This window comes from Pimephales promelas, chromosome 14, assembly GCF_988280905.1.
Source record: "Pimephales promelas chromosome 14, fPimPro1.hap1.1, whole genome shotgun sequence".
NCBI classification, from domain to species: Eukaryota; Metazoa; Chordata; class Actinopteri; order Cypriniformes; family Leuciscidae; genus Pimephales; species Pimephales promelas.
Window position 1 is genome coordinate 6,845,790 of NC_142782.1, and position 22,805 is coordinate 6,868,594.

The 22,805-nt window shown below is 35.9% G+C and overlaps 1 protein-coding gene across 1 annotated transcript in view; it reads right to left on the reverse strand.

Annotated features, from left to right (window-relative positions):
* The window catches only part of plch2a (phospholipase C, eta 2a), a 191,935-nt gene extending 175,320 nt beyond the window's left edge, over nt 1–16,615 (reverse strand). Inside the window, exons 1-2 of the mRNA XM_089119344.1 lie at nt 16,394–16,615; nt 7,692–8,204 (exon numbers count right to left, since the gene is read on the reverse strand). Of these exons, the coding sequence (XP_088975470.1) occupies nt 7,692–7,863 (172 nt within the window). The 5' untranslated portion in view covers nt 7,864–8,204; nt 16,394–16,615. The remainder of the gene's footprint in view (nt 1–7,691; nt 8,205–16,393) is intronic.
* Nucleotides 16,616–22,805: the final 6,190 nt, after the last annotated feature.

A 22,805-nucleotide genomic window follows, 5' to 3' on the forward strand; every position in this document is an offset into this window, starting at 1 on the left:
TGGAACACCAAGGGATATGGTATTCAATATCTACACAGCGCCGCTGAAATAAAACCAATTTACACAGGAAGTCGTGTATGAGTGTGGCTTAAAGGCACAGAGCAGCTATAAATGCTAATCAATAAGTGAGAGATTCATTAACAAGTGATTCATTATGTTGCTGATCTCTATAGACAAAGGAACTATGAGTTTGAGAGATTTTCAAAGGAATTGAAATGTAACTACAGTAGCATAATTAAATAGTAATACAATATGCAGTGTTTTTTCATGGGAAGATTCTACAGCGAACAGTTTTTCTGTAGTTTATGGCGCAAATGTCTCACAATGTTAAAAAAGGGAAAAAAGTGTAAAACCGCACATATTATGCAACACTAAACATGACTTTGTTACATTGCACATTGAATTCAGCAAGCCACGTTAAGTTATATTACATCTTTTACATTCAAATAAAGGGTCAAGAAAACACCCAGTTCATTCATTATGCTGGACTGGAAGATCAAGATGAAAGATGAGAACAGTATCTTAAGTTTGTATGCTGCACAATTTGGCTAAATCAGTAGGTCATATTATATGCATATTTCACATAATATGCACACTGTATTAAAGTAGACTACATAGTGAACACTGCAGAAATTTTAAGAGTAGTAAGATAGTGGGGCATTCTGAACATAACATTAAGACCACAAAAGGACTAATTCTGCCCTCTATTGGATAATTAGAGAAGGCATTTGAATGCATCAGCTCAAAATCATAATCTTTAGATATGAAGAGGAACCAAAAACACTAAGATCCTTTACGAAAAAAAGGGGCCTTTACATTCAACATTGTGTAAATACGTTGTGTGTAATGATGTGTGACGTACAATGTGCATCAAAGTAAAAATGTGTCCTAAAGTGTCAGAGCCCAGTGAGCAATCAATGTGTGAGTGTGTGACGGGCCGTAGGGAGTCTGTAACAGCTGTCAGGAGATGATGATGATGATGATAAATGGGGCCTATGGTTTTTTGTGTGCTTTTGTAGTTGTCTCTGACAGTGGCCTGTCGGGACAAGTTGCTGGTGGAATAGGAAAGTGGAAAGTTTGACATAAGGTTTCGAAGTGAACTAAAGAGTCCGCCCACACAGAAAACTTAAAAGGTGCTTTTGTACAAAGATTAAGAGCTTCATTGTAGGAAAATTTTGTCACTGACTTTATCCTTCACATCGAACATGTCCTGGCAAGTTACCATTGGTAAGAGTGTAACAAATGATAACAGATGATCTTATGATGTTAAACACTTGGACTAGAATCAGATGAATCCCCGATTAACTCTTTCCCTGCCATTGACGGAATATTCCAACAATTATACGGTAGGGGGCGCTATTACACATCTTCTGAAAGAGCACAGGATCTCTGGTTCCAAATTGGATACGTTAACACAACAGCAACAAGTTTTCTGTATTTTGAGGACACCTTTGTCAAAACGATCCCCATTCACACGGATCCATGAAAACTACTAAAAATGCCGTAGATTGAACACATAATACGCATGACGTCATCGTTTTCAGAGATTTGCGTTTTTGTTGTTCACATGGAGACAGTTTTCAGAAACTTGCACTTTGAAACCCGTTTTTTAAAAGTTTGCATTTTCAGCCACCCAAAACGCAGTTATCGTGTAAACGAACGGCCAAAATGCATAAAAAGTTTTACGTTTTTAGTTGAAAACGGTGTCATGTATACAGGCCCTAAGAAGCAGAAAGTTTGACAGAAGGTTTCGAAGTGAACTAAAGAGTCCGCCCACACAGAAAACTTAAAAGGTGCTTTTGTACAAAGATAAAGAGCTTCGTTGTAGGAAAATTTTGTCACTGACTTTATCCTTCACATCGAACATGTCCTGGCAAGTTACCATTGGTAAGAGTGTAACAAATGATAACAGATGATCTTATGATGTTAAACACTTGGACTAGAATCAGATGAATCCCCGATTAACTCTTTTCCTGCCATTGACGGAATATTCCAACAATTATACGGTAGGGGGCGCTATTACACATCTTCTGAAAGAGCACAGGATCTCTGGTTCCAAATTGGATACGTTAACACAACAGCAACAAGTTTTCTGTATTTTGAGGACACCTTTGTCAAAACGATCCCCATTCACACGGATCCATGAAAACTACTAAAAATGCCGTAGATTGAACACATAATACGCATGACGTCATCGTTTTCAGAGATTTGCGTTTTTGTTGTTCACATGGAGACAGTTTTCAGAAACTTGCACTTTGAAACCCGTTTTTTAAAAGTTTGCATTTTCAGCCACCCAAAACGCAGTTATCGTGTAAACGAACGGCCAAAATGCATAAAAAGTTTTACGTTTTTAGTTGAAAACGGTGTCATGTATACAGGCCCTAAGAAGCAGAAAGTTTGACAGAAGGTTTCGAAGTGAACTAAAGAGTCCGCCCACACAGAAAACTTAAAAGGTGCTTTTGTACAAAGATAAAGAGCTTCGTTGTAGGAAAATTTTGTCACTGACTTTATCCTTCACATCGAACATGTCCTGGCAAGTTACCATTGGTAAGAGTGTAACAAATGATAACAGATGATCTTATGATGTTAAACACTTGGACTAGAATCATATGAATCCCCGATTAACTCTTTCCCTGCCATTGACGGAATATTCCAACAATTATACGGTAGGGGGCGCTATTACACATCTTCTGAAAGAGCACAGAATCTCTGGTTCCAAATTGGATACGTTAACATGACAGCAACAAGTTTTCTGTATTTTGAGGACACCTTTGTCAAAACGATCCCCATTCACACGAATCCATGAAAACTACTAAAAATGCTGTAGATTGAACACATAATACGCATGTGCATGGCGTCATCGTTTTCAGAGATTTGCGTTTTTGTTGTTCACATGGAGACAGTTTTCAGAAACTTGCACTTTGAAACCCGTTTTTTAAAAGTTTGCATTTTCAGCCACCCAAAACGCAGTTATCGTGTAAACGAACGGCCAAAATGCATAAAAAGTTTTACGTTTTTAGTTGAAAACGGTGTCATGTATACAGGCCCTAAGAAGCAGAAAGTTTGACATAAGGTTTCGAAGTGAACTAAAGAGTCCGCCCACACAGAAAACTTAAAAGGTGCTTTTGTACAAAGATAAAGAGCTTCGTTGTAGGAAAATTTTGTCACTGACTTTATCCTTCACATCGAACATGTCCTGGCAAGTTACCATTGGTAAGAGTGTAACAAATGATAACAGATGATCTTATGATGTTAAACACTTGGACTAGAATCAGATGAATCCCTGATTAACTCTTTCCCTGCCATTGACGGAATATTCCAACAATTATACGGTAGGGGGCGCTATTACACATCTTCTGAAAGAGCACAGGATCTCTGGTTCCAAATTGGATACGTTAACACGACAGCAACAAGTTTTCTGTATTTTGAGGACACCTTTGTCAAAACGATCCCCATTCACACGAATCAATTCAAAACTACTAAAAATGCTGTAGATCGAACACAAAATACGCATGTGCATGACGTCATCGTTTTCAGAGATTTTCGTTTTTGTTGTTCACATGGAGACAGTTTTCAGAAATGTGCACTTTGAAACCCGTTTTTTAACAGTTAGCATTTTCAGCCACCCAAAACGCAGTCATCGTGTAAACGAACGGCCAAAACGCATAAAAAGTTTTACGTTTTTAGTTGAAAACGGTGTCATGTAAACAGGCCCTAAGAAGCAGAAACCAGCGAAAGTGGTTGTTTACAGTAATTCAAAATAAGAAGTTGAATTGGCAACAATAGACAGGATGTTGAATTGGAATTTGAATTGTGATAACAAGCAGAATTCAATTTACTGAATTGCAATCTACAGGAGTTCAAAATCAATTGAATTATTCAAACGAGTTTTGAACGAAACCTTAAATAATTGTATCATTTTTAATGCAATTAATAATGCAAGCCTGCTTCATGTTGCCTCTGGACTGCAGGGTAAATGAATGTAACAAAGTGTTATTCCACATGAGTTTCTCCATTCTCAATTGAGTTCAGAATGTGGCACAACACTCAACCCAACTTTCAATTCCTTCGAGGAAATGAGCTACGTAGAGTAAGATCTGCGAGGGGAATTTTCTAATGCTCACACACAGCCGTTAATTACGCCCAGTCGGAACAAATGAGGATAAATTCATTTCAATGACATAGTAAAACAGCATGCAAACAGAATCAAATCAAGACAGCTTTAACCTGACCTTTAATTGAAATATGTCCCTAGGTAAATGTTATGGAATCCTGTTGATGTTGCAACTTGTTTTTATGTGTTAATCTCCTCCAACAAGTAATTACCAGCAATTGCCCTTATTGAGACAGCAAAGACATGCAAGCTTAAATAAATCCATGAGAAATGTTCCCAGTAATTAGATTCCCAGCGTTTACTTGTACATGTCTGTGATTGCGGAAATTAGCATCACTAGAGATTTGTCATGGCAATTTAGCACTTAAAGGTGCATTGCGCAACATTTCATGTTAAAAATAGCCGTTTTCTAACCCATACATGCTTAAACAATCGCCTGATGGGCTGAATGAGCCCTTCTCTGATCACTGCGATCGCCTCTATAATCCTGTACAGTAAAATAAATAAGAGGGATTCGGGCTTGAATCTGAGTGACGTCATGTTGGCTATGTGACATTATGTCTTGCAGGTTTAGTGTATTCGCCGCCATTCTCCGTATCAGAGAAGACTACTCGAGCGACACAACTTTAGTCAACTTTCCACAAAAGTAGAAGATGGATTCAAAGGGGCTGTTTACACGCACTTCATGCGTTTTCTGTGATCGGATAGCTATTCGATCGTAAAAAGACCAGGTTGCCCTCCGAAACGCATTTGAGACGGATTTGCGATCGCTCAAATCACTCGAGGACGTGGTCTGGGCCGCATTCCAGACGAAACTGGACAAGTGTAAATGACGATGCGCATCACCTCAGATGAGCAGCTGAGCGTCTATTCATAAAGCCAGCGCGCCGCAATCTATCGCAAAAAAAGTAAGTCGCAGACGCACTACCATCTTCATTAAAGTAAAGGAATTACATAATCTTACCAGGCATGTTGCCGCTCTCTCTTATTGCTGTCTTTCTTTGCTGATTTTGAAATTAGCCGATGATTAATAAAATGCAGCTCATATCTGTTGCTTTTCGGTGACGTGTACTTCATTAAATCTGTATTTAGCGCGGGAATTGAAGATCATATTAATATCCGTTTTGCAAAAACACGTTTATGTGACCAGGTCACAGGTGTAATGAAATCGTTTTGATAAATCAGATTCAGATAGCTATCCGATCTGAGAAAACGCATTGTGGCCAGGTGTAAACAGCCCCAAAGAGACCGGCTTGTAGTTCATTCCAAACCGCAACGCAAACTCCACGTGAGACAAAGAAAATACAACTCCCGTCTGTCTGTCTAGTGCCAGGCGTCGGACTAAGATGCGAGTCAACATCGAGATGGCCGGTATGCTCTAGGGCTCAAACGGGTCCTATACAAAGTAATAACTTCTATTGTTCATGAACGTGTTTACAGTAAGCACATAACATGGAGATAGATGGAAACAAAAACCGAAGTTTTCTACTACCCCCGTTTTCCCCTCACACACACACATAAGTGTGTAATTTACTCGAATGCCTTTTCTTTAATATATTTTAAATGACTTGCAGATTTATAACTGTATTACCTCATTATGACTGTAACAAAAGATGTGTGCCGCACAGTGTGCGGCTGATTCTCCTTTGGTTATGAACAGCTCATGCAAACTTGTGTGCCGTGTATGTGTGTGTACCATGAGCGCAGTTTCGCTTGTCGCCAGAGGGGGCGAAGTTCTGCAAAAACTCTGATACTTGCGTTTTGCACCTTTAAAGGGTTAGTTCAATCAAAATGAAAAATTCTGTCAGTAATTACTCACCCTCATGTTGTTTCAACCCCGTAAGACTTTCGTTCATCTTCGGAACACAAATTAAGATATTTTGATTAAATCTGAGAGCTGGATCAGTCCTACATACTCCTCCATAGGCTTCTTAAGGGATTGAAACTGGCTGGCCCAAAAGTTATGAAAGACATCGTTTAAATAGTCTGAGTGACTACAGTGGCTCAATCTTAAGTTTATCAAGCGACGAGAATACTTTTTGCGTGCAGAAAACAAACAAAAATAATGACTTTATTCAACTATTCATTTCCTTCTCTGTGGGCCTCAAGTGAGTTCACGTAGTGAAACTAAGCAAAGGAAATAAACAATGTCTTTCATAACTTTAGGGCCGGCCAGTTTCAATCCCTTAAGAAGCCTATGGAGGAGTGATCCAGCTCCCAGATTTAAGAAAACATATCTTAATTTGTGTTCCGAAGATGAACGAAAGTCTTACAAGGTTGGAACAACAGACAGAATTTTCATTTTTGGGTGAACTAACCCTTTAACAAAGAGTATAAAACACTTTGAAATACATTTTTGATATGTTTTAGCTTACCTCAAGGACATCCAAGATGTAGGTGTCTTTGTTTCCACAGTATTTTCAATTTTGATAATTTTAGGTCAAACCGTTCTTGTCTTGGATGCCCTTGAGGTAAGCTAAAACATATCAAAAATTTATATCAAAATGAACTATACCTTTAACTCAAACAGTGACCTCGGAAATTTGATACTGGATAAAGTGAAATAGTTTACACTCATACCTTAGTTTGTAAAAGTAAACAAATATGACATTTATAATAATAAACTTACAATGGAAGTCTACTGGGCAAGACATTCTACGGGTTAAATGACAAAAAGTGATTATGTACTGTAGATTAATAATTTGCAGCACAAAGGGTGTATATTATATGTATAGTTCATCTTTTTAAGATCAAAATGTGAGATATAAAAAATAATGTTCTAATGTTTCAGTGTTGGAGAACGATCTTTACTTTTTAATCCCATTGGGTCTTCACACAAACCACGAAACACAAGTCCTTCATTCGTGAGGAAGAACTTGTGTGAATGTCTACAGCACCAGCTGTTTAATTTGCCTAGACTTTGTGTCATGCGATTAGACGGTGATTCGAGAGATAACCTCACATACATGAAAGAGTCAGACACGGCCAATAAACTGAGCGCTGCACTGTAAAACAGACATCATAAACATACATTTCACAAGCTTTGTGAACAAAAAGTGATTCATTAAGGGGGATCACACACATAGTGAGTCAGGAGATGTTGTACTGTATATCTTTTACCAGCAGCAAAAATGACAGTACAACATGTTGAAATATTCTTGAAATATTACTGACTTTAGCTACAAATATTTTGGAACAAATCTCTCTAACAAATTAAACTCATATTTTAAGTAGCAAAATCTCCAAACATTCCAAAATACACTTGGAGTTTGAAAGTATTCCTTTCAAGTGCACAGAAAATAGCCACTCAACGATATTAACGGAATTGTTCACCAAAAAAATAAAATAAAAGGTCTGCCGTAACTGAATTAAATTATTAAATTCGATACGTCATCTTTGAATCTGAACATGGGGGGGCTAAGCTTTATTTAGCTTTTGTGTGATTCGTTAAAATTAGACAGTCACTAATAAAACTCATGTTGCTCCAACAAAATGGCAGAATGACCGGGTATTGACTATATGGTTTTGGGTGAACTTTTCCTTGAGTCTTTTTAATAACTTTATAAAAAGAACTCACCCACACTGATGTAGTTGCCAGCCAGAAAGAAGTTCCAGTGTAAGAGTGTGCTGCTTCGGGAAGAATCCGTGTCATTGGTGAAACCCAAAGATCTCATGGACAAACTGGGAGAATCCGTACTGATGCTCTGACTGCCAGAGAACAGGGAGGTGTTCAGAGATACAGTATCCATACTGCTTAGTTTCTTTAATTCAAATGGAATCCAATAACATTAAACAACCCCAGGAACAGTCTGATTTGGGTTCTAAAAATTCCAGAAAAAAAAGCTGTCTGTTGTTTCTCAATGGTGCTCTTCTCCTTCTGGTTAACAGTGTTTAGTTGAAAAATGCAGGAAGTTTAGCAGATGTTCAGGCAGATTCAGCTGGTGGGACGTCTGGGTTTGGGAGTGTTTAGGGTTGGAGGTGTGGTGCAACCATCTGAAGGAGCTCCACAGCCAGTAATTGACCTTCAGACAGGACGAGCTCGGTGTACTGATGGCCTGGAACAAAACCACACCGGCAGTGGGGTGCACACCTGTTAACAAAGGGCAAATACAAGGCTTTACAAACTACTCAAACACTGCATAAACAAACTTCTTATACAATGAAAAATGAAGGATTTACTTTAAAAAAAGTCAAATAATACCAAAAGAAACAAGTAACACATCGAATTAAACATGAATTTTTGAAGTACAACACCTGAAATAGCATTTTCTTGTAAAACGTAATCATTTCTATTTTATTTCGATAAATCGTTTTTTTGTTGTTGTTTTTTTACAGTGCACTTGCAAAGACACCATCTAATAATCAGTCCCTCCAGGATTTCACGATTTTTTTTAGTGATTTTTGCGATCAAATTGACTGATTTTGTGGTGGTAATTTCCAAAAATTTGGGAAAAAATTTGCGATTTATATTTAACATTTACCATACTAGTATTCAGTCCTTCCAGAAAAACGTGGAGTTTTTTTTGTGATTGTTGTGGGCAAAAATTGATTGATTATGCGGCCCGTTTTCTTTAAAAATGCGATGGAATATGCGGTATATTTATGCAATTTTATGCGATGAAATTGCAGGAATTTGCAAAAATTGAGGGAACTTGCAAAAATTGCGGTTTGATGAAAAAGAGAAAAAAAGTGATTCCCCCAACATCCTGTTAATGTAAGAGTCATTTCTTATTACTTCCTTTGATAAACAAGCATACTACATCATGGAAAGTGCTGGAAATATTTAATTTCTCATCTTTTTTTATTTCAGACTGTAAGAGTGTAAATAAGGTGTGGCCCCTTTAAGAGCTGCGCGCTCCCTGTTGAACTCTCTGCAGTGTTATATGTGCGCCTCAAACACCACATGTGTGCGGGTAATTTCTGATTGATAATACTTCTTTTATCTTATGATGTTTATTAAGTAACGATGTGACAGTAGAACGTGCGACAGACAGAATACGAGTTTACGAGATTTGTGAGATGTCAATCACCTCCGTGAGTCTGTCTGGCGTCGCCCACTTCATAACGTTCCCATGGAAACAGGGGGAAATGGCTGCTCTTGTGTGAAGCAAACGCAACATTTTTCAACTTTCTGCTAAGATACATGTGACTTCTTTTGCAACGAAAATGCGAGGATTATGAAATTATGCAAACCCCGCATATTTTGCATGCAAATCGGCAATTTATGCGGCGAAAGTGCGGCGTATTTGAAAAAATGCGGCCCCTGCATAAATATGCGGACTTTGGCTGATTTTGCATTGAATTCAGCGATCGCATAATCGCGTTTTTCTGGAGGGACTGAATAATATCATAAACAAGGAATATGATTTTGAATACCATTAACAAATACAACACTATCACATAAAAATACCCAACAAAATTGTATTTTTTTTTTTCAATTCAATATGCGGTTTTGTGCGTAATTAAACAAACAAGACATGCATTGATGATTTCAACCAATCAATTTTTCTATTAATTACTGTTTTGACCAATCATCTTTGAGCTTGCGCCAGGTAGTTCTAGGAACTAGTCACCAGGATGGTTCCCCAATAACACGCCAAAATCTGGGTACTTCCTCCAATAGTTTTAGGAACTATGAAAAAGTTCCTCCGGTTCCTCCTAATGTGTGAAAGTGAAACAGTAATCGAGTAGGGATTTTGACAAAGATTAAGGAAAACCTTAAGGACAATGGAATCAGTTGTGTGACATGCATTCATGAGAAGGCCAAGTAACCCATACTTGAAATATGTCCTCTGCATTTAACCTATTCAAGTTAGTGCACACACATTACTCCTAGGAGCAGTGAGTAGTGAACACACAACACACAGACCGCAAGCTGGAGCAGTCAGCAGCAATTTTTGTTATGTGCCTTGCTTGTCATTTCCTGCCGGTATTGAGACTCGAACCCGCAACCATCGGGTTACCAGTCTGACTCTTTTACCAGATGGTCCTTTAATGTATACCATAGTACAGACTTATACCAAATAACTGACTTATACCAAAGACTTTTAGATATACAAAGGCGTGCACTCATATTACTATAAATGGGAGAAGGTAGAATGTGCAATATGGCAGAATAAGTCCCGCCATCTGCATAAAGTAGTGCATGTGCGCTTATGACTTAAATAGTTTTTAAAAATTAAATAGTTTTAAAGTCATGATTTAAGCATTTAGAAACACATTTTATGAGACAGTTGTTGACAGATTTTCCTTACAGATTTGATTTCCATCTGTAAGGTATGGAAGCTTGTTTCCGCCACAGAATGAAAAATGAAAAAGGCAATTGCGACTTTATATCGCGCAATTTTGTCTTTGTACCAGAATCTCACAATTCTGACTTTACAACACGCAATTTCGACTTTATATCATTCATTTCTGATTTTAACACGCAATTGCAACTATATCTCGCAATTCTGACTTTATAACACGCAATTTCGACTTTATATCACACAATTCTGACTTTATATCTCGCAATTCTGATACAAAGACAGAATTGCGTGATATAAACTCGCAATTGTGTGTTATAAAGTCAGAATTGCGAGATATAAAGTCAGAATTGCGAGATATAGTTCCAATTGCGTGTTAAAGTCAGAAATGAATGATATCGAAATTGCGTGTTGTATAGTCAGAATTGTGAGATATAAACTATTCTGAGGGGAAAAAAGTTACTGATAACTCGCAATTGCGAGTTTATATCTCACAATTCTGAGAAAAGATGTCAGAATTTCGAGATATAAACTCGCAATTATGTTATAAAGTCAGAATTATGAGATGTAAACTCGCAATTGTGAGAAAAAAATTCAGAATTGTGAGATAAAGTCTTTTTCTCACAATTGCGACTTTATTTCTCACAATTGCGACTTTACATATCGCAATTGCGACTTTATTTGTGACTTTATTTCTCACAATTTTGACTTCATATCTCTCAATTGTTAGATAAAAAGTCACTGTATTTTTTATTTATTTTTTTTAATTCAGTGGCAGAAACAAGCTTCCATAGTAACATGAGAAATGCTAGTACGCAAGAAAAAGTAAGGTTATACATAGAAATATAGAATTGAACGGAACTGTGATGCGCACCAGCCTTCGAGCACTGACCATATCCTAAAGGACATGATATTAACATTGTTGAATGTTGACCCCCAAAAAAACGATGTATAGCCATGTTTAAAAAATACAGTATCACCTTGGAACACATACACATACATATAAACATAAGAATGAATGGAAACTTTCATATTACTGTAGGGATGAAAAATAAATGATGTAATCTCTCAAGTCTTATCAGTAAAGTCTACACTTCAACAACTGAACACTCCCTTTGTAATCATCGCTGATCTCTTACAGGACCTCTTTCTGAATTTCACTCTCCACTCTGTCAGGAGTGTGACTTTAATAATAATTTGTTACATTTATATGGCACTTTTCTCGGCACTCAAAGCGCTCTACATGGAAGGGGGGAACCTCAACCGTCCACCCATACACCCAGTAACCTGGAGCTGTGCTGGAGACATGTCAACCGCCTGCTAACCTGAACAATGGCTTGAATGTTCACTTCGAGTGCTTGTTGTGTTTGACGTGACATGTTGATACCTGAGGATGCAGGACTGGACGTGTCAGCAAAGTAACACCTGGCCTCAGGTAACAGATAAGACGATGAGAGGGGTTATAAAACCCCCCAGCCTCTAAAACACACCAGTCTCAGCTAAAACAAATCTGTCAGGCTTAAATTCCTCAGTAGACAAAACAATGGATGCCTATTTGAAAATGCTTCACTTGATGCCTGCATATAATATGCATTATAAAGATATTCTTAGTTTTTTTTTTTTTGTTTTTTTTTTTGAGGGACAAATTATTGTTTGCGAGACTATATAAGATTTACTGTGCATTTTTTTTTATAAACTGTAAAGCATGATGTCTTTCTATGTAAAACAACCAGCTATACAACTAACTACAATACTTATATTTAGACTATACCTTATGAGTATAACGCATTACTGTGACACATAAAGAAATAATTTTAATTGTTATATTATATTATAATGCACTATACACTTTCACAAGCACATACAACATATTAAACTATGTATTACAGGGCATTAATATCTTTAAAATGCACTATATAAACAGACATAAATATTGTCTAACTTTAGCTGAACAATATATTTATTCTACAGCTGCTGTAAAGCCAAAACAATCTCTGTTAGTGTAATTTCCTATTATTACGGTAAAGCTGCTTTGAAACAATCTACAAGTATATAGTTAAAGCGCTATATAAATGAAGGTGACCTGACTTGACTAATGTGATATGGGCGAATCTCATTCACCTGTGCCAAATTATATGTTGTACATAATTATTGGGTATGTTGCTTCAAAACAAGTAAGTCAAGACAAGTTGTACTTGTGGTTATTGTTGTGTATTTTATTTCTTCAGTAAACCTGGATTGTGGACTCTGTTTTTTTTTCTTAGAATATTATATAAGACTTAATTTGTGATTTGGTGTGCAGATTCTACTTTATTCCAGCCATATACAAGAAACTATATTTAGCATAAAGAAAATAAAAATGGGACATTATTTATATGGCAATTAAGTGCATTCTCACCCTCGCATTATGTGTAATAACTAACAACAATTCATTTTGATTCAAATAATATAATAACTAATATTACATTTAGTATGTTGTACTAACTGTAAGTTATCCCATACACAAAATACATTTATTTGAAATATATTTTCAGAATATATTTTTGGAATATACAGTGTGCATTGTGCAAATATTTTAAATTGGCCCAATACATATATTTTAGTTAAATATATGTACATATATTTACTAACAACATGTTCAATACAGTTATTTAATAGTGTTATATGGCAATTAAGAGCATTCTCACCCTTGCATTATGTGTAATAACTAACAACAATTCATTTTGATTCAAATAATATAATAACTAATATTACAGTTAGTATGTTGTACTAACTGTAAGTTATCCCATACACAAAAGAAATTTATATGAAATATATTTTCAGAATATATTTTTGGAATATACAGTATGCAAATATTTTAAATTGGCCCAATACATATATTTTAGTTAAATATATGTACATATATTTACTAACAACATGTTCAATACAGTTATTTAATAGTGTGTGTGTGCAGTGTTAGACACTGAGTTCTATCTATTGTTTAGGCGAAGTGTACTTCACTGTTACGTGCATCATAAATATTGTGCATATTTTCAGGAAAGATGTCAATAAATCAAAAATAAATCTAGTAATTGCACGAAGTGTTAGGTACGTGCCACCAATAGTCCTAGGAAAGCAATTATCAGTCATTTTACATTGTCATTTAAATGTAAGTACAGTATTTATTAAAGCAGTGAGTCATAATACAGTATATGGTAACCTAATGTTGTGTTTAGGGGAAAGGGTAGAGGAATTACTATGATCAAAATACATTTTCAACCCTTCTTTAGCAAGCTAAACATTTTATAATATATAAAAATATATTTTTGTTATATTTGAGAATATATTTCAAAATGTTAAATATAAGTGAACAACAATGCAAATATAGTTCAATGTATTTGGCAATATATGCCATACATTTTTGACACTATAAAATATATTTCAATATATTTCTTTTGCCTATGGGATTATTTACTGTTTGTTGTACTATGTGTCATTTATGCTGGATCAGATGCTAAAAGATTATATTACAGTAAAGTAGAGCATTGCATTAATATGTGCATAATATGAGAATGAGAATCACCTCCTGGACAAATTACAGTAATGATAATTTTGGGGGGAAATGTGTGAAATTATCACAAAATCAATGTCACAATAAATGCTTCAAATGAAATACCTGTTGAAATGTAACCTGTCCGTGAGGTTCACTCATCTATTCAATATTAATGTGACATCAAAGGTGATATAGGTCAGAGATTGGAATGAATCAGAAGCACTGTTGTTTACACACTCTCTCATTCACTCCAGGTTCAAAGCAGAGGCAGAGACAATTGAACCCTTTTTATAGGAAGCAAGGAAGATGTATTGCCTCACAAAACATCTATTCGGACGCGGACACCTCTTTAAATCTGCTACTGAAAGACGCACAAAAGCCTCTGTGTGCTCAACCTGAGCCTTACACTGATAGGAAACGCAGTGAGTATGCAAATGTTTGTCCTTAAAGGGATTGTTCACTTTGAAATTAATTTTTGTTTCCGCAGTTTCAATTTTGATATTTTTAGGTCAAACCGTTCTTGTCTGTCAGTCATATAATGCAGGTCTATGGTCACCACCTCAAAGAGCATGCACAAAGAAGGCACAAAGAGGTGGTGACCATAGACCTCCATTATATGACTGACAGACAAGAACGGTTTGACCTAAAAATATCAAAATTGAAACTACTGTGGAAACAAAGACACCTACATCTTGGATGCCCTTGAGGCTAAGCTAAAACATATCAAAAATGTATTTCAAAGGGAACTATCCCTTTAATTTCCTTCCCTTCAACATAAGAAAAAACAAAAAGAGTGTCATTATCAGTCAAACATGCAGATCATTTGCTTTCAGATAAGTGAAACGGTTGTTGTGAAGCAATAACAAAGACACATGGTTGATCTAAACATCCCCCAAGAACAAGCCTGCACTCAACACAATGCACTCAATCCTCAACGAAACATGAGATCTGGCTGATCGGGCTGAACCAAACACACACCATCACAGCACAAACAACATTCCAGTTTCTGAAAGCCAAACGTCTGTATAACTCGACTGGTTTATAGTTGTTGTTCTTTCTTTTCCTGTTGTCCGTATGGAAAAATAGCAGATGTGTGTTGACAAGCTAATGGCGTACCAGCTGGCAGGCCGGTGACCGTCGATCGCTCAGAGTTTTTCCCCCCACTATACACAGAGAGAATGACACAATAGAGCTTTTATTTCAGTTTCAGCCGACCAGTTCGCATTGCAACTCCCAAGACGTCCTGCATCGCAGTGTTTGGGTTGAGATTTCCAAAGGAAACATGGGAGCATAACTGTGTCACCCACACTGACAAACAAAATCTACTTTAAATGGAAGGAAAGTGACTCAGATGAATCATAATCATTGGACATAAACATCTGAAATGACATAGATAGAAGGGTGTTCCCTGCCTAAGTACACCGGTTTGGTTTTAATTTATGGCTGCCTGATTCATGTTTAGCCTGGAGCACAGGCCAAATGTAACAGACACAGATTAAATCAGGTTTCTCCAATGAGTGTGCAGAAAAAAACTGATTATATAGAGGAATCGCAGAAAACTTGTGATAATATTACATTAAAGTTAACACATTTTTCCAAACAAATTCTCTATATAGTGTAAAAAAAATAAATAAATAAATCGATAATCGCATTCTTATTACAGCACAGTATTTTTTTTTTATTTGTAATGAATAACAATAAATATGGTAACACTATTTTAAAGTGTCCTTGTTTCATGTTACATCTACTTACCATAACAATAACAGTAAATTATGCATAATTGCATGCAACTAACCCTCAACCTAACCCAAACCCTATAGTAAGTACATGTAATTGCTTAATATTACTGGGACTTAAATATATAATTATACTGTAACAATGCCACCTTAAAATAAAGTGTAACCAATATTGTAGTATTAGAGTCTAATGAGAATAATCATTGATAATATTATAAATTAGCAAAAAACATAAACATGAGTCTAATATATAATATATGTATATATAAAACACACAACATAAACTATTATGTGAATGAGAATTTGTCAGGAGAAATATGCTGAAATGTCATGAAAACAATGCAATGCAATGCAAAATGCAAAAAAAAAAAAAAAAAGTTAAACTATTTCTTTATAGAAAAATTATAATTTCACTTTACTTCTGATTTTTTGGAAAAATATAACCTGGACATGTTTTTGTGATATCACCTTGCACAATGTCACATAAAACACACACTCATAAGTTTATGGTGTCTTTCTTTCTTTCATTTTTTTCTAACTGAGCACCCAGATTAGAAGTGTTGAGTTTCAGAATACAAAACTCTCAGAGAAAAAAAAAAAGCTCAAGTGAAACTAAGCAACAAACTTTCCAATCTTTCATCCACAGCTCTACATCTATGCAGACATGCGCCAGAAAATCCTTTCAAAGTTATCTCGCCCGAGTAAAATCTCTTACTAAATGTTAAAAAGAAAAGTAAACTGAAAGTAATGTAAAGTCTCACGTTACCTTTGTGAAAGTGGGTCTTGTAGGAACAGGAGCAGGTAGGCTAGTTCACAGAGGATGTGATAGTAAGTAAAACACTTCTCCAGGCACTTGTTTAACTGCTCTGTACAACGAATAAGCCTTTTTTTATTGCAGGCAAAAAGCTCCAGGCACACAGCCCCATATTGCAGGTAAAAGAAGTTGTCATTTGAAAGCTCTTTGTACACAGTGGGTGTTCCCTTATGGAGCAACAGTTTTCCCTGCGTCGAAATCAGACAAGTAAAGGCAGTGGAGTCTTTGCACAGGTGGGCGGGATATGGGGTGGAGTGCAGACAACGACAGACTACGGGAAATAGACATATTGTCAGCAAGTTTTAAATGAAGACATTTTCATTTTGTTGTTTAAATCATCTTGAATTGAGGTAACACTATATTTGATGGTCCCCTTTAGACATTCTGTCGACTATAAGTAACGTTGCACTTACACGTGCATGTCAACTAACTCTCATCAGAGTATTAGTCTGATTAATATCTGTTAACACTTTATTTTGATGCTCCACAACTGAAATTCCACTGACTACAAGTAACTTTGCAAGTGCATGTCCACTTATTCTACTCACTTTCACCTTAACAGTCTACTAATACTCTACTAATGCTCTAATGACTGTTAGTTGACATGTAGGGAGGAAATCGGCAATATATTTCAGTCCTTAGGTTTTTGAACTGCAGAAAGGTGTTGCAACTTTTAAAATCCCGTCATTTTGTGTGTGGAGACGTGTTTCAGATGGGCCAGGTAAATGGGTTAAAGGTAAATCAGTTACTTTCTAAACGCATGAAATGATGTTATGCAACCATGGTAATATGAATTTAATGACTAATCTTGCTCTATGGGATCCTTTAATAGATGCAACCAAGTGTGCAGTGCTCAACAAAAGCAATTGCTTGATATTGTCTTGAAATGTTCACACTGACACATTCAGCAGGAGCTGTCTGCTGTGCATTCATAAATCTGCACAAAAAGGGTTCAAGTCCTTTGATGTGACTTCCCATGACACCATTTCATATTTTATTGGCCCACTATGTAATGAAAATGTTACCAAATGAGCAAAGTGTGATATTTTACTAGACCTTGTAAGAACTCGAGTCGTGGTGCAAAGCAGCATGCCTACTTCTTAAGCCACTTATAGGCTATTGCATTTAAATGCTTTTATCCAAAGCAACTTACAAATGAGAACAATAGAAGCAGTTAAACTAACAGTAGGACAACAATACGTAAGAGCTAACCCCTCTCAGTTTAATTTTAGTGCAGTTTTTTAATAGAATAGAAAAGGAGAGAAAGTGTTACTACTACTCAATCAAGTGCTGCCGAAAAAGATACATCTTCAGCATACATATTTTATTGTCAAAGCAAGTAATCTATCCATAAATGTATATTTAAATACACACAAATGCATGTATATATTTAAGAAAATGTGTTATTCATATATAAGATATTTGTATATAATATAGATATGTACACAGTATTATTTGCATACACAGTATTTGCATGCAAATAATTATTTTGTTTATATAAATATATATGCATGCTTATATATTTATATATATATATATATATATATATATAAGCATGCATATATATATATATATATATATATATATATATATATATTTATATAAACAAAATAATTATACTCAGCACACACACACACATATATTATGTAAACACAAACTTTTATTTTGGATGCGAGTAATCGCAATTAATCTTTGCACAGCCCTAATTTATATATAAATATATATATATATATATAAATATATATATATATATATATATATATATATATATATATATATATATATATATATATATATATATATCACCGTCCGAAACATCACGCGCATACCCTCTATATATATATATATATGTATATGTATATGTATATGTATATGTATATACAAATATATATATATATATATATATATATATATATATATAAACATATGTATGTATGTATATATATATATATATATATATATATATATACATACATACATATGTATATATATATATATATATATATTAGGGGTGGCACGGTTCACAAAACCCACGGTTCGGTTTGTATCACGGTTTTAGGGTCACGGTTTTCGGTTCTGTACGGTTCTTGTTATTTTTTCTTTTAATCTTTAACACTCCAGAAATGTACTTCAGCATGTGATATATAGCTTAATTATCCACACTTTAGGATACAGTATTAAAAAATATATATTATATTCATGCAATCATGCACAAACTGAATTTGACTCTTTGACTTTAAGCACATTTTGGGACTATCTCAGAGGAAAGCTAGGTGAGATTTAGATACAGCAAGAGAGAAGAAATTGACATGCTTTTTGTTTATTTGGCAAAAAAGGAGAATGTGTATCACTATCTCTACAAGAACTTGTGCATTTTTATCACATAAATCTTATTTACACAAAGAAATTAACTTTCATGTATCAACTGCTAACTTTTGTAGCTCTTACCAAAATTCTATCTTTTAAAAGAAAAAGAGAGGAACTCTTAAAACACTGTCTTTTAAATGTCAATATACATGAAACCTCATTGCCTATAGATAATTAAGCTATAGCAATAGCAAAGGCCATAAACATAAAGTGAAATTGAAATTCAACCTCAACACAAAAACAGTATCAACAATGCTTCTATTCCCAAAATGTGAGGGTACTTTTTTCCACTTAAAATTAAAGTGCAGGGTTTGGAAACGTATGACTGAAGCTCTTATCTATACATAAAGTGCCACTGTAGTTAAATTAAAATATCATAACATGAAATCCAAAATGTTCCCACACACCGGACTTATACCATAGACTTATACGACGCTGGCGCATCCTCCAACTCCCTCATCTCTCCCACTTGCCATTTCTCCGCGTGCCGTGACCTGCAGCGCTCCATACTCCACTTTTACTGGCTTGTTTATTAACTTGAACCGGCGCTGCACAGAGCGATCGGTAATGACATCAAATACCGCGAAAGTGATGAATGCATACGGAGCCGAATCGCGCTAGATTGATGTTATTGATGAGCGCCGGTCCAAGTCGAACAAGTTTATGTCGCGCGAAAAGAAAACACACGTCACATACGTGCACGAGGTTACATTGCGCATGCGTCGAACCGTGAGACGCACACGCGCTCCGAACCGAGACAAGCGAACCGAACGGTTTGGGTGTTTTTTCATGTACCGTGCCACCCCTAATATATATATATATATATATATATATACATACATATATATCGAAATCAGGCAAACATAAATGTCAGGCAACACGATTCCTGGCTGCATGTCAATATCCATGGATCACTGGATCTTTAGTAAGTTGTAAGGAACTATTGAGTTCAACATTTTGTTTATAAATTGATAAAATTGTTCGTTTTAGTCGCATTTTCGCAGTTTCCCCTATTAAATCCAGTCACGCAGCTGATCTTTAACCAGCGGGGTTCCGGCGGGAAAGTGACGTCAATGCATTCCCATATAGTGAGGAAAAGAAGTATTTGAACACCCTGCTATTTTGCAAGTTCTCCCACTTAGAAATCATAGAGGGGTCTGAAATCGTCATCGTAGGTGCATGTCCACTGTGAGAGACATGATAATTAAAAAAAACAAACAAACAGAAATCACAATATACTGTATGCTTTTTTTAACTATTTATTTGTGTGATACAGCTTCAAATAAGTATTTGAACACCTGTCTATCAGCTATAATTCTGACCCTTCAAAGACCTGTTATTCTGCCTTTAAAATGTCCACCTCCATTCCATTTATTATCCTAAATTAAATGCACCTGTTTGAGGTTATTAGCTCAATAAAGACACCTGTCCACCCCATACAATCAGTAAAAATCCAACTACTAACATGGCCAAGACCAAAGAGCTGACCAAAGACACTAGAGACAAAATTGTACACCTACACAAGGCTGGAAAGGGCTACGGGGAAATTGCCAAGCAGCTTGGTGAAAAAAAGGTCCACTGTTGGAGCAATCATTAGAAAATGGAAGATGCTAAACATGACTGTCAATCTCCCTCGGACTGGGGCTCCATGCAAGATCTCACCTTGTGGGGTCTCAATGATCCTAAGAAAGGTGACAAATCAGCCCAGAACTACACAGGAGGAGCTGGTCAATGACCTGAAAAGAGCTGGGACCAACGTTTCCAAGGTTACTGTTGGTAATACACTAAGACGTCATGGTTTTCGAAATCATGCATGGCACGGAAGGCTCCCCTGCTAGAACCAGCAGATGTCTCAGGTTTGCCAATGACCATTTGGATGACCCAGAGGAGTCATGGGAGAAAGTCATCTGGTCAGATGAGACCAAAATATAACGTTTTGGTCATAATTCCACTAACCGTGTTTGGAGGAAGAAGAATGTTGAGGACCATCCCAAGATCACCATCCCTACTGTGAAGCATGTGGGTGGTAGCATCATGCTTTGGGGGTGTTTATCTGCAGATGGGACAGGGCGACTGCACTGTGTTAAGGAGAGGATGACCGGGGCCATGTATTGCGAGATTTTGGGGAACAACCTCCTTCCCTCAGTTAGAGCATAGAAGATGGGTCGAGGCTGGGTCTTCCAACAGGACAATGACCCGAAGCACACGGCCAGGATAACCAAAGAGCGTCTCTGTAAGAAAGAAGCATATCAAGGTTCTGACGTGGTCTCCAGACCTAAACCCAATAGAGAATCTTTGGAGGGATCTCAAACTCTGTGTTTCTCAGCAACAGAAACCTGACTGATCTAGAGAAGATCTGTGTGAACGAGTGGGCCAAAATCCCTCCTGCAGTGTGTGCAAACCTGGTGAAAAACTACAGGAAACGTTTGACCTCTGTAATTGCAAACAAAGACTACTGTACCAAATATTAACATTGATTTACTCAGGTGTTCAAATACTTGCAGCTGTATTATACAAATAAATAGTTAAAAAATCATACATTGTGATTTCTGGATTTATTTATTTATTTTTTTAGATTATGTCTCTCACTGTGGACATGCACCTACAATGACAATTTCAGACCCCTCCATGATTTCTAAGTGGGAGAACTTGCAAAATAGCAGGCAGGGTGTTCAAATATATATATATATGCATAATTTTTATTACTGGTTTATTTTTGTTAAGGGCAGTATTTTCACACTCAGGTTCTTCTCATATTCTCATAACATAAAATATTGTGTTTCTGCATGTAAGTGTATACTATTTTCCAGTGTTGTAGTACTCGAGACTCAGACTCGTCTCGAGACCATATTTTAATGGTCTTGGTCTTGTCATGGACTCGTGTCCATTTGGACTCGGAATAGACTCGTACTCGAACATTTTTTTTTTAGGACTCGGAATTATTCCTGAGTCCACTCGAGTTCAATTAAAAATATTTTTCATGATTATTAATGTATGTTAATAAAATATTTCTTTAAATTGATTGACACGCCCAGTGATTGGTGATTTTCTAGTGCGCAACTGCGCATGACAAATTGTAATAAAATTACTTTTAACACCACCTACTATGTGGCCTTTTTACCCTAAACTGATCTTATTTTTTAAACTCTAAGTAAATTCAGTAAAAAAAAAAAAAAAAAAAAAAAGGATTTCTCTAAGTAAATAAAAGTAAATTAGGTAATCAACCCTCACTGGTCTCGGACTCGACCGTCTCTGGTCTCGGACTCGACTCGGACTCGACTCTCTATGGACTCGGTCTTGACTCGGACTCGACTCTCTCTGGTTTCGGACTCGAGTGAGGTGGTCTTGACTACAACACTGCTATTTTCCACAAAGAACATTATGTTGCAGTATTGTCAACCTTTTTCAAAACTACTTCTTTCTGGCTGACAGAAAGAAATGTATGTTTGTTTATACTCTATATGATTCAACAATCCCTTGTGTAAAAATAATGCTCATTATGGAAATAACATACTTACAAGAATAACATACTTACAACCTGAATGTAATGTTTTTTGTTTTTTTTATCACATAATGCAAATTCATCAGTTTAAATTTACATTAAGTGCAATAAGCTGAAATTTAGAGTGCATTTTGAACACTTAAGCGGGACATAAATACATATTAATTTTTTAATTTAATAATTACATCTATCATCCTTGAAATATGGTTAAAGTGTACTGCGAAATGTACTGTCAAGCAAGCATATAAGGTAAACTTAAATATACTTTAATGTCATTTCTATTCAAACTTGTATCATGTTTTCAAATATATTTGTAATTATTAAGTTACAATTTAAAGCATTTAAATATATTAACTTTAAATATAGTATTAAATAACACACCAAAATCAAAGTTATAATCAAGTACCTATATGTGCTAGTAGTCGACACATCAAAATAAGTGTACTTTAAAGCACGCAAGGTTTATCGAAACAATGTAACTACAACACTTGTGCA